Source organism: Rhododendron vialii, chromosome 4a, assembly GCF_030253575.1.
Source record: "Rhododendron vialii isolate Sample 1 chromosome 4a, ASM3025357v1".
Lineage (NCBI taxonomy): Eukaryota > Viridiplantae > Streptophyta > Magnoliopsida > Ericales > Ericaceae > Rhododendron > Rhododendron vialii.
In genome coordinates, this window is record NC_080560.1 from 20,785,985 (window position 1) to 20,803,506 (window position 17,522).

General features: G+C 38.3%; 2 protein-coding genes, 1 long non-coding RNA gene and 1 pseudogene across 3 annotated transcripts; 2 read left to right on the forward strand and 2 right to left on the reverse strand.

Moving 5' to 3' along the window:
- The first annotated feature begins 805 nt into the window (after positions 1-805).
- LOC131321816 (gamma-interferon-responsive lysosomal thiol protein) lies at positions 806-3,134 on the forward strand. Its single transcript, XM_058352768.1, has 5 exons — positions 806-1,381; positions 2,074-2,139; positions 2,244-2,390; positions 2,552-2,644; positions 2,725-3,134. The coding sequence occupies exons 1-5, from the start codon at positions 1,124-1,126 to the stop codon at positions 2,905-2,907; spliced, it is 747 nt and encodes a 248-aa protein (XP_058208751.1). The 5' UTR covers positions 806-1,123; the 3' UTR covers positions 2,908-3,134.
- A 1,811-nt stretch (positions 3,135-4,945) lies between these two features.
- On the forward strand, positions 4,946-6,594 carry LOC131321817 (uncharacterized). The gene is made up of 3 exons (XR_009198638.1): positions 4,946-5,064; positions 5,979-6,055; positions 6,360-6,594. It is a non-coding gene; the product is annotated as an uncharacterized LOC131321817 (long non-coding RNA).
- Positions 6,595-9,740: 3,146 nt separating this feature from the next.
- Positions 9,741-13,806, reverse strand: LOC131323810 (uncharacterized). Its single transcript, XM_058355649.1, has 8 exons — positions 13,555-13,806; positions 13,275-13,424; positions 13,158-13,207; positions 12,996-13,098; positions 12,284-12,388; positions 12,051-12,190; positions 10,720-10,881; positions 9,741-10,582 (listed from the first exon to the last, which is right to left on the reverse strand). The coding sequence occupies exons 1-8, from the start codon at positions 13,804-13,806 to the stop codon at positions 10,519-10,521; spliced, it is 1,026 nt and encodes a 341-aa protein (XP_058211632.1). The 3' UTR covers positions 9,741-10,518.
- Positions 13,807-14,093: 287 nt separating this feature from the next.
- LOC131321815 (THO complex subunit 2-like) overlaps positions 14,094-17,522 on the reverse strand; it is a 47,395-nt pseudogene continuing 43,966 nt past the window's right edge.

Consider the following 17,522-nt stretch of genomic DNA (forward strand, 5'->3'; position numbering starts at 1 on the left):
CATGTCTTCCTTCGATACATATTAAAAATTGATATGCGCCGGAGATGCACACAATTACAAAGATGAGAAAATTGCTCTTCTTTCATTTTTACTCGATTATTGTGTGTGATATAGTGACTTAAAAGTATTCTGAGTGCTCAAATAAAAAAGAGATAAAAATGGGGGGCTATCCAAACCCAAGATCACAATACTGTCCTGGGATCACTGGGTCAGGCAGAAAATGACCGCAGTGACTCTTGAATTTATAGAATCTTACATCACATGCACCGAAAGTGGTCCAACTTTGGCAAAAAAAGGGGTTGATGAGGCCCTCAATGAATCTTTCTGACAACATGATTGCGCAACAAGTTAAATGCTGGTATTAATTTTCAACAGCCAAATACCCCACTCGTATCATTTCTGTAGGACTGAAGAGGAGAAAAAATATAAAATAATATTGAACAAAGATAGGTGTGGTGTCACTTAATTGTAGCAGAGAAGAATTAAATGAGAGTTACTACTAGTCAACTACTCCTCTACTTATGATATAAATAAAAAATAAAAAATGCTCCACTTGCTTTCTTTCTTGCATTTTTTGAATTTTCATATGGGGCATAATGGAGAAGTGTAAGGTACGAAGAGCAAATGGTGAAATTCCATTTCTCATACCCTTCCAATTACCCCCAAGTTTAGGCTCAATAAATCATTAATTGCATTGCATGATAGTGCGTGTATGTATATATATATATGACAGACAGAGAGACTGCATGTCCTTAGATATAAAAAAAATGACAACGTTCTGGATTGCCCATACCATAAAAAAGCCAAATAAGAAAAAAATTACTCCTTTCCTTAGCAGTAATACAATTGACTCTACTCTTTTGAGCCTAATCATCAGCTAAAATTCAATATACAGCAAAGTAAAAAATTACACAGAAAACAATAGATAACAGTGTGATATCTTTCTCGGATTTGTAGCATAAAATCTCCAAAAGTGAAAGTAGCTGAAAAAGAAAAAGCCCAAAAGAACTGAGCACTAGAGTCCCAATCCAACCCTCACTTCAAGGACAATACTAAATTACTCCTAGATACGCATATCTCTATCTACACGTCTCAGTGTATCAAACACCATTCAGCTGGAGCCATGACCTCTCATAGAGTAGTCTTCGCATTACTTGCCCTTTTTGTTTTGGTCCTCCTCACATCCGATCCTTCTTCAAGTGATGATTCGCATAAGGTTAACCTGTCACTCTACTATGAAGCTCTGTGTCCATATTGTGCCAACTTCATTGTCAATAGCTTGGGGAAAACCTTTGACAATGGACTCATCTCCATCATCAATCTCAGACTGGTCCCTTGGGGAAATGCTTATCTCAAAGATAACAAAACCTGGGTTTGCCAGGTCTGTCCCTGTTTCCATCTTCTCCTTCATCTTGTCATCTTCTGTACCGGTGTGTGCTTTTTTGTGTTATTTGATTCTACTCTCTTACGTTAAGGGGCATAAGATTATCAATCCTCAAATCCCTCGCAATACACTACTAACTGCACAATCATGCTTCAAGATTTGGTGTGGAGTAAGAGTGTACTCCACAATATATAGATCGATTTTTAAGCGTCTGCATTTCCATGTTCTTCATCCTTAACAAGACATCTGCTCAAATGTGTTATTTTGTTCTCCTTGAATCCAGCCAAAAGTTAAGGGCATGAAATCTCTGTTCCACATACCGGCACAGAACGTGCCCTCTTATCTATCAATGGAAAGATCCCCATGTGTGGGGTGATAAGGAATCCAAGAAAAGGTCGGTTGACACTCTCAACTTTAACATCATGCGCCAAGATTCGTTGTATTTTGAATTATTTACCAAATCCTGACGGTAAGTGTGTTGACACGGGCGGAGATGGTTTGACGAATGGCCTTAATTGAGATCTTGTGGCAATTTTTTTCCCAATTTTCTGATCTACTTAGCATGTGATTAACCAAGTGGTGCAATGGCGTGAATGCTATAATAACTTACTATTTTGATGTGTGTTTCTTACACAAACTCTAATTTGACACTCACTTCTGTTATAATTATTTCTACCAAAAATATGCAGCACGGCCCAGATGAGTGTCTGCTAAACACGGTGGAAGCTTGCGCAATTAGAGTATGGCCTGACCTGGTAACAGATGATTGATCAAAACTGAATGCTGTTCATAAAATAAGTAGCTCAAATGTTTTTAGACTGGATCTGTATGCTCGCTTTCGACTTAATTTCCGATGCAGGGAGCTCATTTCAGCTTCAGATTCATAAAATGCGTCGAACGACTTCATCTGGAGAACAAGCACAGTGATTGGAAATCTTGTTTTGGAAGAGAGGGGTTGAATTCAAAACAGCTTATCGACTGCTACAACACTGGACTTGGGTTTGAAGTTAGTCTTACATGCTCATATTCTTCTAGTTAATATTTGTTGTCTGCGGTTCTGACAACAGCATGCTTTTAATCTTATTCAAGCAATAGTGTGAAATATCTCAAGTTTATCTGCTTCATTTTATGTGCTTTGTCCTAATGGGATGCAAATTTACTGTGCAGCTTGAAAGAAGCTATGCTTATGAAACTGCTAGTCTTAATCCTCCTCGTAGATTTGTCCCATGGGTGATTGTGGATAATCTGCCACTAGAAGAAGTTACTCTCTCTCTCTCTCTCTCTCTCTCTCTCTCTCTCTCTCTCTCTCTCTCTCATGCATAATATTTCTACTGTTGCAGGACTACCAAAATTTTGTAGCCTATGTCTGCAGAGCTTACAAGGGGCCTAGCACGCCTAAGGCTTGCGGATCACCTCCAGTTGAGGTCAACTCCTCCCCCAAAGCAAATTCTATTGGTCAAGTTTGCTATGCAAATGTGGCCAAAAACCAGACATCAATGGCAGCAGCTCAGGGAAAACCATAATCACCAAAGCTTCGTCGACGAAACGGATGAAGCCAGAATCTTCAGCGTATTTCAGGACCAGTTATTTGGTCCATCATGCTAACTATCAACATGCTGATATAATTTGGTCAAAATGGCACACTGGTAATGCTTTGATGCTATCTATGTCCTAGGAAATTATGTAGTCACATTGAGCGCTTTCCCATTTGAGAGCACCTTCATATAATAAATATAAGCAATATTTATTAGCCATGGAACAAAACAATATGGGAAACTCAGTGCACAAGGCAATGTCGTCCCTAAACACAGTAATCGCCTTTGAACATAACTACAAGAGACTGCAGCATAGAAATTCTCATAAACTGGACTGCATAGGAGCATACGGCATGGAAAATGAAGAATGATTAAATTTTATCAACTGCTCATCATCTTCCAAATGGTGTTACATATATCAAAGCCATTCGACTTCAAATGGCCAAAGCAAACTTCTCAACTGCTTCATTATCTCTTTCCACGATATCTGCGGTCGGTCAAGTCTAACGAGAAGTTGAGATCCCAAGGCTGCGAGAAACATAACTAGCCCTTAGCAGATATAGTAGCAGCACAAAAAAGAAAGGGAAAAAGAACAAAGTTGTGGCTGAACAAAAGGATACACCCTGTTATTTTTGGGAATTATACTTGTGACAGAAGCATATGTTGAAAGCTTCACCCTACAAGACACAAGAAATTGTTTCGTGACGAATGGGGCGAAGAAAGTGAACAATGATAGAGAGCAATAAATGAAGTAAAGAAATCAAACATGAGCAGCAAAAGAAGGCTAAGAAAGAACCTTGGCATGTTAACAAGTGAGAGAATTGATACCACTTAAATGCAGTTTTGTGATACTCATGTCTTGTTCAAGGCACCCATATCCCCATATTCATCACGAGAAAAATCAATAATGCTGATTGCGCTAATGATATAGGAAAAAATAAAGGTGCAAACCAACAGGAACAGAATCTGAACAAACTAGGGTTGCTGTTTTGCTGGGACAAAGAAAAAGGAGAACAAAATACAACAATCTGAGAATGCTAAGGTTGTTATTTTTTTCTGCACATACTACCAACCCAATGGAATATTTACTAAACGGAATATCTATGCTACAGTTTCTTGTGCTTACTGAGTAGTATAATTGTTTTAACAAGTTCATAAACCGTTTATATAAAGAAAGAAAGGTTCAATCTGTTAGTAATTCATTTTAATTAACGGGTATATGTGATCTTAACGTGGGGAGATTAATACGTATTTAATAACATGAAGCTCGAAATATAATTGAGATAAGGACGGGAGTGCAATTACAATACTGTAGCGGGGTGAATTGTAATTTGTGTGATAAAAAATAGAGTCCCGGTGGGATTAAGATTTCTTATTTATACAAGAAGCCCAGATTTATTTCTCCTTAGGTCTCTGCCCTAATCCTATAAATATACCGTTTCGTTCGCTAGGTCGATAACATGTTTTTGAGAGACAGAAAAGTGGGCTGTGAGAGAGATCACACAATCACGTAAGGTTTCCACAAACGGGTACGTGATTCGAGGTATAAGGGAATATGGCAGAAGATCGTAAGGTACGATCGAGCAGTATTCGTGACATACAACAAAATGTGTTGTAACAAGTTTAACTAGCGTTCGTGACGTGGGAGTTGTGGTCAAACCCTAATTCCGCCTTGTAGGGTTTTTTGCAATTTTTTGTTGTCTAATCTGTACACGTCATTACTGGGTCTTGGGGATTCGGTTTCCTAACAATGGTATCAGAGCGGGCTATAATCACGCGTAAGAATTAAACTAGAGGGTAGAATATAGAACTGTGCTAACCCTTATTTTGCAGTGTTCTTACCCAGCTATTATGATCACATTATTTTTGTAACATCCTTTTTAATTGAGGTGCTTAAATGTTATATTTAATAACCTAAAGGGCTAAAGTGCAATTTTTTTAAAAATTGGTGCATGTGTGCCGTGTGTTTGTGTGAGGTGGAGTGTGTGTGTGTGTCATCAAAAGGGAAAGAAAAAAAAAACAGAAAGGAAACCCATCAGGGAGTTGTTCCAACGTGGAGAGAGAGAGAGAGAGAGAGAGAGAGAGAGAGAGAGAGAGACGGTGGAAAGAAGAGGTGGAAGGGTGATTGAAACCTCAATTCAGTAGGTAATTTTCACTCCCTTTTTGCTTAAATTCGTGTATAACAAATGAATATGCATAACTGTGTTTTGAGCAGAATTGAATCTGTCCTGTTTTTGATGAATATTTCTTGTTGACATACCGATCATGTTATTTTCTGATAATTTTACCGTAGGTGCCTCTGTGAGTGTAGTTTATGCTGTAAAAATTTCAGAATTTTCTGAATAGTATGGAAAAAGATAAAAATCTTCAACCGGGTTGCAGTCAGATTCGCGTCTGGGCAGACAGCCCAGACACGTGTTGGAAAAACGGGCATAACTTCTTGCTCGGGTATTGGTTTTACGCACCGTTTCTTGATTCCGAAACTAGACTTGTATATCTTTCTGAATCTGTAAAGATTGTGCCTTAGTTTGGTCTGACCAAATTCAGTTTTGGTTCCGAAGTTAATAGTTTGGTGATTCTGAAATTCTGGGCAGGTTTTATAGCTGTGTTCTTCATCAATTTTGTCATAGTTGAATATGCTTACCGACTATGGATGCTGTTGAGTCTTAAACCTTGATCAGTTGGTGTTGTTTTGGCGTTGGAAATATTGGAAAAGATTAAGTGTGTGATTTTTAATGAGCATTCGATCGCAGACTGTTCTGCTGGGTCTGTAGTTTCTGTTTTAGATGTGTAATTTCAATTGAGCATATCTTAGTCATTCGGAGTCCAATTTGGGCAAATTTTATATCCAGATTGATGTACTAGAAGTCTTCTTGCCAGTGGTGGTGGTCTTGTAGTATTCTTTGAAACCTATAGAATGCTATAGTCAGACTTCGATTTATGGTTCTGCTAGAAAGTGTGTGTTTATGAGATTTTCGGCTTTGAAGTACAAATTGGTGAATTTACTTCTTTGTTTTTGGAATTGAACTTTGAGCTCATATGTGCGGAATATTTGTTAGGTTCGGAGGCGACAATGAGTACCGCAGCTCCACGTAGGGAGTGACTGCGTTGGTTTTCTTTTTTGTTGGAGACCGAGGTGAGTGTTCGATTCATAGATGTTCTTCATTTGGATTGAACTTGTGATATTGAACTGTGACTTCGTGTCGATGGGCAACAACGGCCAACGGCCGGACTTTGTGTCGTGCCTTTGACTTTGTGTCGATTCAATGGCTTTATGCCAAAATTATGACTTTGTGTCGAGCTAGTGACTTTGTGTCGGATTAAAGACTTTGTGTCGATTATTTGCTTAATGCTTAATTAATGATGAACTTGGATTTATTGTCTATATTGAACAACATCCATGTCTCATTTACACTCCTGGAACTCGTTTTGGGTTCCAGTTTTGCAGGTATAGGTCGGTGTCCACTACAGGTCGCGTTTTGCATTTTGTGACTCGCTCGAGAAGTGCGTAGTTGAGGCCTGTGGGAGTCCTTGTCTCCTGGCCCGTAGATGATTTTTGCTTAGTTTAGTTTTGGATATTAGTTGGTTATGTTTATTTCTTGACAGACTTCCGCTGTAGTTTGTAAATGACAATCATTTTTGAGATGTAAATAAAATGTGGCTTTTAAACTTCAATATTTAGTTATTCTTGGAATTGCTAGTAACTGGTTGTTGTTGGGCTGTTGTCGCGTGTCGTATCGGGATAGGCCGATGAGGTGCTATTCCGGAACGGGGCGTGACAATTTTTGTTGATTTTGTGTGATTGGATCCCACGATAATTTTTTCGTAATTATTGTTATTTATTGGATACCACGATTATTTTTCGTGGTTGTAATAATTAACATAGCATGTGAACTCCAATGGAGGCATAAGATCGATGTATGTATGTTTCTTCGATTGTAATAGCATTCGACGGTTATTCGGAGATCGAAGATGGTGGATACAGAAGATACAAGTTGTTTGGCTCGCAACAGATTTTTTTCAAATTTGTAAGGTCTGATTGCAGGGCTATTTCTACTATGTCTGTTGTTCTGTTTAGTAATGGATGCTATGGTAGCTGTTCTATTTTGCTACTGCTCAGTGAAGAACAACTCTAAGAATAGGGCTATATTGCTGACTTTCTGACTTTCCAAGAACAGCTCCAAGAGTGTAGAGTTTACATGAGTGAAGAATAGCCGTTGACCAAAGTTTCGGTTATGCTGTTCTGTCCAAATGCTACTGCTGTAAAATCCAAATGCTACATACAATCCAACTGCTGCTGGTCCAACGGCAGTTGCTGTAGTGTTGTTTTGGTACCCTTCAAAGGTGGCCAAATTTGGGCTGCTCATGATTTGAAGAATCTGTTGCTGCCAAAGTGCCAATGTACTAAATTCAACTTTTGAGTATACCTTCTTTTGGCTCGTGTTTCTCTCCCATCTCTTAGATGGTAATAAAACATGGGGATATCATGTTTCATTAAGTTTGCTTTAATCCTTTTTTCTTGTAATCCTAAACTTTGGTCAATGTAGCCACTTGGCTTAGGTCATTTTTCTCAATCTTTGATTTTTCTTTTTTTCCCTCCTGGGATATGCCACTTGTAAGCTGAATACTTAGCCTTTTTTTCTATTTCAAGCTAAATTACCAAAAAAAAAAATTGAATTCTACACTCCATTTTTTGACATCTACACTCCTTTTTTTGTCTTCTAGCAAAAAAATTATATACACTTTCAACACTAAAATCCAAAAAAAAAGAGAGTGAATGTCAAAAAGGGAGTATAGAATTCAATTTCCTAAAACCAATTCTATATGTGTATTTTCGAAATATATGAAAGTGTGTATGTTATATATCAGCACACTTTTATAATAATGCTAATTTATAAGAAAAAAAAATTAATTTCGAATAGGAACACGTGTTCGAGTGGGGGCACGTGCCCCCGTGTGACCCCCTTTGAATCCGTCCCTGGTTGTAAAGGTTGAGGGACAGACAAATAATCAGAAATTAATGTCCATTTAAAACCCAATAGATGACTAAAAGGATCAAATGGGCAAAATTGGCATGTATATTTTAGCATAAAAAGGGTCAACACGCACATTTGGTGAATTGAAATGCCCTTCAATGAGGTGCAAAAAGAACTTATGCAGACAAAACGACGCCATGAAAATCGAAGGACAAAAGAAGAAAAGTTACATATTCTTAAAAAAAATAGGAAATTGATAATACCAAAACCGGAATTGTTCCTGCCAAAACTGGAATTGTTCCTTCCAAAACTCTACTCTTTCTTGCTGCTACATTTACTTTTCTGCCCTTACTGCATAAGGGAAAATGGAAGATGAGACACCAGCAATCTCCCCGACGGGATAGGGTAATCAATATCATTTTTGACAGAAATGATGTTGTAGAGAAGTTTTAAAGTCCAAGCAATTTTGATTATCAAATTAACAAATTCGAAAAAACTTGATAAACAACACTGACAAAGAAAGGAAGATGAATCTATCCAAAAAAAAAAAAGAAAGGACGATGAGAGAGCTACAACACTAGCAGAAATCAAAGTGAAAATGGAAGATGAGACACCAGCAATCGAGAACAAGAAGAAGATCCGTGGGCTGAATATCCCCGACGAACTCATAGTCGACATCCTCTCTAGACTCCCCGTCAAATCCCTACTCCGATTCAAATCCATCTGCAAATCGTGGCTGTCCATGATTTCGAACCCTCAATTCATCAGAACCCACCTCCATCGCTCTACCCAATCTCCCCATTGCCCAAGAAAATCCTACTCAAAACGAACCAATCCCCTCTCTCTTTCGCTTCGATCGATTTCCGAAGGCCCAATCGCGAATCCGAATCGCTGCAGTGTCCGTGTGAGAACTCGGATTCCTTTATCCAGCCTTTGTGCTCCTGCGATATACTCCTGTCTCTTCATGACGGACACTTTGTTGGAACTAAATCTGGTAGGTCCTTTGTTCTTTGGAACCCATCCGACAGATCACACAATATAATTTCCCACCCCTATGAGCTTCCTTTCCGTAGCTTTGTGTGTTGTAATAAAGGAAGATGAGAGAGCTGGTGGTGGACGTCCCTTATGCAGTAAGGGCAGAAAAGTAAATGTAGCAGCAAGAAAAAGTAGAGTTTTGGCAGAAAAAATTTCGGTTTTGACATTATCAATTGCCAAAAAATATATTCAATCATTTTCATCTCCTTTTTATTATTGAGGGACTTGGACAAGAACAAATTCTATATCTGAAAAACCCTAAACACAATTCTCACAAGCCAAAAGGTTTGTGGGAGAAAGATTTTGTGGGGAACTTTAAGTATCCAGCAGCAAAGATCTGAAAAACAAAAACGGAATCAAGCAGCACCAATGGCACCAAGGAAGAACAGGAAAGAGAATGAAGTCTTACCTACCGTAGCATGGACACCGCGACTGAGGGAAGCAGTATCATTAGGCACCATCCAAAGCCAGCATCATCTACTCCTCTTCTTACGCTTTCCCAATTGCCTAGATTTGAATGCATGTTCTTGGTTTTTTTTTTTTTTTTTTGACATGACATGTTCTTGATCTTGGAGGAAAGCTTTTGCTTTTCCATACTTCTCAGCTCTTTCTTCATCTAGTTGTGCCTTGTCTTTCTCCTTCCTCCCACATAGGAAGTGATTATCTTTCCTCAGTTCACATGCTGCACCTTGAGCTTCCAGTCTTTTTTTTTTTTTTTTTTTAGGTAAATCAACTTGAAATTAAAAAAAGAGGCTAACCGAATATACAGCCTACAAGAGGCATACCCCAGGAGAAAAAGAAAAGAAAATCAAAAAGAAAATAACAGAAAATTTGCCTAAACCAAATGGCTACATAAGGTAAATGAGACACGTTTTCAATCCATCTTCCAAAAGGAAAGGAAAATATACGACACAGTAAGACAATATAAATTAACACAAGATAACATAGGGCTGTGAGGAGGATGGACTCCACTCCAAAGCATCAAAAAGCTCTCCAGCCGGCCATAGAAATGGCAAATCCAAGTAATACGATTGTAGCAGCAGGACCTGTAAAAGCTCTCCAGCCCTCAACCTGGGCAGTACCCAATTGTTACAGCATAATCTGGGCGGCATCCAATTGTAGCAGCAGGACCGGGGCAGCCTTCCTTTCCAACTAGAATAGTGCTCATTATGGATAGGTTCAGAGCTAGCAACCAAAACAGTATAATGGAAATCCAAGGGACATCCCCCCTTGGCTAGGCAAAATGATAATAAGAGCATGAAAGCTTGAAGAGTCCAGCATGGTCTCCAACAAATAAAATACAAAATACAAATACAACATGGAAACAGAAGCTCTCAAATAGCAACCAACAGCCCGAGCTTAACAGGACACAGCAGCATATGAATATAGTACAACAAAATAGACTTTCCAAAACCTACTCCTCACAGCATTATGCGTGGAAAAGGCCAGAGCAGTAACAAGAGTGCCAACAGACAAAATACAGGCCAACACAAACAAATACATCCAGAAGATGCTAGCAGCCGAGAAGAAAGAAGGGCACAACCTGATACCAGATCATAAGCGCACAACCTGATTCTAGTCTTACAGGCTACTTTAACTTTTTCATCTCAGCTCGTGCACAATTTGGGTCATAATCTCTGCCCTTTACAAAGCTGCAAGATATAAAACAACCAAAGTTTAGCTTCTCAATGGAAGATCACCTAATGCAATTAAGAAATAGGCTTTGGGATTACATGAAAACTGACCACAAAAAAAAAAAGGAAAGGAAAATATAAGAAAAGTGGATTACGTCTCCTCAAACTTTGGATTGAGTAATTTAATAGGCACTGGCTTTTGCTTTTGCATCTGCAGCAGGCGATGCAGCATGTGATGTTCTTGGACTTTCTTCTCTATAAGTTGGAAAACATATCTGATGTTATCTCCTAGAGCATAAGGCATGTGTTCTTTTGTCCTGCCAATTCAAGTAATAATTTTGAAATTGGTGAGAATATTTCCGGGAATGAAGTAAATCCTGCTCAAGCGTTAACAAATCCTCGGAGAGTTTCAATTACGGATGCAAGAGTGCTGGCCGTGCACACAGAAGCATGTAATCACCATGAAGGGAAGAATCTAAGAGTAAGTGCATAATAAAAAGCATATGCATTAACCGGAAACTCAAGTATGCGTTAGAGCATCTCCAAACCACTAGTCACATGAGCCTTGTTAGCAAAAATGGCAAGCCCAACCCACTTACCTTCACTCAAATGGGCTCTCTATATGGCTAGGCATGCTTCAAACCAACTTTGCAAACTACATTTAACCAGTCTGGTGAGGCTAGGCAAATGTTAAGGAGGGCCCATATTTACACCATTTCACTCTACAAATTAATAATCCACCCTTGAGTTTTGAATTTGATTCCTGGATAGTCAAAGAAAGAGTAGGATTTTACGTAGATGGAAAGTGAATAAGCAAAATAAAGAATCTACTTGTACTTTTGATTAGGCAAAATTAAGAGTGGGGTTGGAAATGCTCTTATTTAGCTCAAAAGTTTGGGTAGATAGCAAAACCGGAGAGTGGGATTGGAGTACGTAGTTGTAGATGAAATAAATAATGCACTTCTTTTTTACTTCTTATTAGGTGAAATAACGAGTAGGGTTTAATTTAGTCCTGCATTTTTACCTTCCCTACATTTTTTTTTTGTCTTTGGTCATGGTACCCTGTCATGGATGGAAAAATGAACAAATGCAAGGAGAATATTGTAAATTGACTAGGATAAAAACTTAAAGACACAAAAGAGTGCGGGAACAGCTAAGATCAGAGTTCACCATGGAATCACGGCCAAATAAAATTTGGCATACTTAAGACTAAGTAGCAACTTTCATAAGCCTAGGGTGGTAGCCATTATAGTAAATATTTAGCTGGCACATGAACTGCTTTGAACAAAAGTTAGTACCAACTAGTATTAGTCTGTTTAAAGCAACTCCCAAATCAGATCATAAAAGACGAATCCTTCTCCCCAAAAGTGATCCAACTTATATTTACAGCCACAAATGCATACAGAATGTATCTAGATCTGGCTACCATCATTCACAAAACACAAACCTTGATCAACAAGTACCCTGAAAGAGCCCCACTACTAACCTGAAATTATCAGAGCTAAAGAAATGGGAATCCCCAGGCATGTCCATTAACTTGAAGAAATCCAGAGGACTGATCTTTTTCACACAGGTATGTATATAAAGCAGAGGGCTGGGTGTTTTAATTTCCATAAAATGATGCGACTGTTACACGGGAAATTGGTATTGGTTATTTTCTTTGTGCAACCAAACGATGAAATCACATGTTATATGGAACAACGGTGAACCCAGTCATACCTGAGAATCCTGAATTCTTCCAGGTTTTCTGTACATTGCTGTCATCAACAAGGTATGAATGAAAGTAATGGCCTCAGAACAGAACTTTCGAGATTGTTTAGTGATCTGCAGGTAACACACTCAAAATGAACCTTGGCTTACACACATAAGTCAAAGGAAATAGCTATATTTTTTGAAATATATGCGCTGGTGCTTGAATATCAAATTGTCAATATCTGTCAACATTTGTTTTCACAGAAAAAGATTATTCGGACTTGATACAAATAGTTGAAAAAGGAATGAGATGTATAACAGCAGTAGTACGGGTAGGGGTAGGAGCAGGTAGTAACTAATAGCGAAACTACTCTTCTAATTCAAAAAACAGCTATATACCAGCCAGTGCAATACCACAACAAAAATAGATTAAGGAACTTGATCTTGCACAACTGAACTTTAACTTTCCCAAACAAATTTGGAGTGCTTAAAATAGGCAATAAATTGATGGGAGATTTTCCACCTATTAGTTTTGTAAGCCCACAAGTCCACTAACCAAAACCCTAGGGTACCTTATGAAAGTGCCTAAAACCTTAAACTCTATGAAAGTGCCTAAGCCACTAAAACCCTATGATAGGAAAGTGCACCCTAAAACCCTGTGAAAGTGTCTAGGAATTGGATATGAGATATCAAATAAAATTTCCACCTTTAAAGCGTTAAAAATTTGTCAAATCTATACCTGCTGAAGTTTATCTATGTTCTGAGGAGCAATTGCAATATTCTTCTTGACATTCTCGCTCAAAATACTTTTTTCACCAGAGCCTTCAAAGCATTCATCTTGTCTGGTTGGGTCAAAGATAACAATGCCCTAGACTCCACTAGGGATGTGAAGTTTTTGTACAATTCGTCTACCAGCTGTTCATTTTCTTCCTTTTCTTTAGCCTTCTTGGCCTGGAAGGATACAAAAGAGTACACAACAATAAAGAAGTTAGTGAATTAGTTCATCCTCAGTTAGTACCATTTCATGAGTAATGAGCGATCCAATTAATTGCTCAACCAAGAGAGTCTTGAGATTCTTTGCCTCTTCGATTGCAGTAACTTTGGACCTCCACTTCTTTGTTGCTAGTGCCCGTAGAATCTTTCTCACTATCTCCACAGTTGGGAGTTTCTTGACCAAGTGATGTTAGTCCATTCACAATATTTGTAAAACGAGTATACATTTCAGATATGGTTTCATCAGGTTTCATTTTGAATATCCCATACTTGTGCGTAAGTGTACTAATTTTAGAATCTTTTACCTGACTAGTTCCTTCATTAGTGACCTCTAATGTATCCCAAATTTCTTTTGCAGTTTTACAAACAGATACTTTATTATATTCTTCCGGACTAAGCCCGCAAAATAAAGCATTCATAGCTCTAGAATTTAAAGTGTACTTATTCTTCTCATCAGTACTCCACTTAGACTTAGGTTTTTCAGTAGTAATACCTTCTGTGGTGATGGTTGGCTCTGTGTACCCTTCCTCCACGATAGTCCATAGGTCAAACTCCATTGACTCAATGAAATCCTCATTCTGTTTTTCCAGTAGCTATAGTGAGTTCGTTGAATAGTGGTGGTCTTCCAGTTCCCTCCATCTGACTTGTGTTGTTGGTTGCCACAGGATCTCCTTCAGGCGGTAAAACCTTTTAAATGAAGGCTCCAGGCTCTGATACCAATTGATATTGCAACCTAGAAGGGGTGAATAGATTGGACCCCCGTATTTAGCCCTTTTTGAAAAACTTCAACAATTAGGTTAGCACAACAGAATAAAAATCAATGTAAAGAATTAGAGACAGGAGATTTTTATAGTAGTTCAGCGAATTGTTTAGTCTACTCTTCAATGATGTTCCCTTGAACACTCACTAGTATCCACTATGCTCAGTACTTACACCATTGTTGGTTTTCAACAGAAGCCAATACTTCTTTTACATCAAACAATTCTCTTCACTCAAATCTCAAACCTCTGGTACACTCAGACCAGATTGCCCAAACAAATAGAGACTCACAAGCCTAACTGAAACACAGTGGATGTGGCTCTCTTTCTCACCAGGTAGGATAAGTGTAAGGGTGAAATACAAGTGTAGCTCACAACCTCTAAGAGTAAAGCAAGATTCAACAATGAAAGCTTTTTCTCTTTGAGGAGTCTGACCAATATAATCTACAGTGAGAAAATAACAGACTATGATTTCTGTAACATGATGCTCTTTGTATACTCTTTGAATGCTTTCTTGACTTGGTTGTTAAATGCCGAAGAGATCTTCTCTTTATATAGAGAACAAGTGAATCCCAGAAGATCTTGCAGATGAAGCCCAACATTCAACTCATTGAATTTTGTTTCTCCTTTGTGGCTCCTGTACATAAAGTCAATATATGAGCACACAAAATCCAAAGATATCATATAGCACAAAATATTTCTGTGGAAATGTAAACACTAGTACGTACAACCGTATTTTTTGTAATAATTGTAAATCCAACTTTTTCAAATCTTGAAAACTGAAGAATTCAAGTTGGCCAACTAAATTAAAAGAAGAGGTAGATATGAAGACAAAAGCAAATATATGCATTTACTGCATATTCCCCTTTTTCGGATTTGATAATCAAGAATGAAAAAGTTGTCCTGATATTTTCTCAAATTGAAGGTGGCAAAATATAGATAAAAGATAGAAAATATATTTTGCATAAAATATGGGAAGAAAATCCAAAGGATATGACATGTTCCCATGATACAATCTAGAGAGAGAAGAAAAGGAAACAGAGTAATGAAATAGAGTGCTATGTTCTTGGAAAGCCAGGCTTGCCTCTTAGGCCTTCCTCCCGGCATTCCGCCCAGGCTCCTGCCCATGCCTACTGAGCTCTCATTTGACCCAATTGGGCCCATTTAGTTCCCGATTATGATTAGGCCTTAGGCCCAATTTGCAAAGATGGTCCATTAAATTTGCAAACCTGTCCATACAAAAATAAGTCCAATAACATAATATCCAAGATATTACACACCATTAAAATCCATTTTAATAGAGTAGAGTCAACAAAATACCTAACAAAGCTTGCCAAGAGTTTTAAAGAAACTTTAGTTAATATTCTCAAAGAACTCAGGACCAGAAAACTAAATCAGATAAGCATATAAACAGCAAATCCTACCATAGAAGTGCAAACACAAAAGAAATCAATCGTGTACGTACATATCAGCAAGTATGTACTCAGTACACCTAAAATTGGTTGCCCTTGGGAGTAGGGTCGTCCACGGTCCGAATTGGATCGGATTCCTATGAATCCAATCCTAATCCTAATCCGTATCTCAAGGTTTTAAGAAAATGCAATCCAATCCTAATCCAAAAGTTTCATGGTTCGGTTCCAATCCGAACCATGAGTCACGGTTTGGTCCCGGTTTTATCCACAAATTTCCTTCCATAAAAATAAAATGATGCTACTGCCAACTAAAAATGCAAAGTGCAAACACTTATTAGTGTTATGGAATGTTACAACCAATAAGTGTTTTCGGCCTTGCTGGTTTCAAGTTTCAGATAACATTACAGCAAGTTAGTTCCAATGTTTTAGTTCAGAATCATTCAAGACAGCAACCAAATAGACAGCAACCAAATAAAGGCTAAGCATTGTCCAAATTCCACCAACAAAATATGCAAATTCTGGTCAAGCATTATGTACTTATTACCTTAAGTTTATAATATTGTCACATTAATGTAAAATTGTTAAAAAGAAATTCATAACAATTAGTAAAGTTATAATTATTACACACACACATATTATTTTTTTAAATATCTCACGGTCCGGTTCGGTTAATCCACGGTTTTGAAATGAAAATCCAATCCTAATCTGTATCTCATGATTTTTTAATTTTTTAATTCGTGTCTTTTGGACTTCGGTCCGGACTGGTTTCACGGTTCTTGGTTTTTCTTGGACAGCCCTACTTGGGAGGGTAACAGAAACTCGGTGGATAGCATTTGCTTGGTCAGTAGCACCTGAGAGTGTTTCGCACATTGACAACCTAATCCAAGAGAGAAGTGATTCCCAGGTTGTGGAATGCCTATGCAATGGAAATGTGGATGTACTGGAAAATCTCCTATAGCATGTCTGTATAATATGGGGTCTTTTCTCCCTCTTTTTGTGGTTTTCATTCAATGTTTTAGTTTAGTGGTCTTAGCATTTGTAGTAGTGAGTTCTTCTATTGTACACGTCTTGTATGGCTAGGTTGTGCTCCTTTTTGGCACCTTCTCAATGAATTACACTTGACAAGACATACATATATAGTACATGCAGAACTACAGATATTCGTATTCATACATATATTTAGAGAGAGGAGGAAGAAGTGATAGATAAGTATTTCTCAAATTAAAGCATCCTAAGACGGAAAACCCCCACATGGCACAAATGAGGACTCTTCACTCTAGACTGCTTTAACTTGACAAAGAAGTTTATTTTGCGATCAAATAACTTAACAAGTTCTACGATAGCATACAGATTTCAAGTATACAAAATCTAAGGAATCTGAGAAGGTCTTTTGCTAAATAAGGAGGGCTCTCAGATTTTTATTTCCTTCTGTTTTGACAAGAATTCAGACAGCAGGTAAGAGCACTATGGGAAAATGCCACGTCAGGAGGTCAACTCCAGAATCTCACACTTACCAGCAAGGCCCGTGGCCCAGTAGTAAGGCAAGTAACCCTTTCAGAACCTTGTCCCTCCTCACTCAAAACAAAGTACCTCGGGCTCCATGTGCCTCCTCTCTAATCTCTATACACAGGAGTACTAGGAGTTTAGGACAACTTGAGGAGATTCCCACGATCAATGTTTCTAAAGGCAAATACCTAATGTGAGTCTCTAACCTCCATAAGGCAACGTATAGTCCTCAAGGTGTTGAGGCATAAGTATATAGAATTTAATTTAGAGTTAAATAAATACACATAGTTAAATTCAATTCATCACATAAACGGAGAGCAATGGGTCTGACATGTAGGCGATTTGGCGATTCTTGACAAGGGCGTGGAGGAGCTCTGATTCTCCATGGCTAACGGTACGATATCCATAGTAGACGGGCTGGGTTGCAAAGCGCTCGATTCCAACGAAGTAAGGAGGAAGCAGAAAAACACCACTGATCCTCTAATCAGCCCTCAAACCCACTCGATGATACCAGGAAACCCTTCGCACTCATCTTCTCTAGGGTTTGGAGCTCACAGCCCCAAATCGATCAAGACCTCTAGTCCGGCTCGGAAGCTA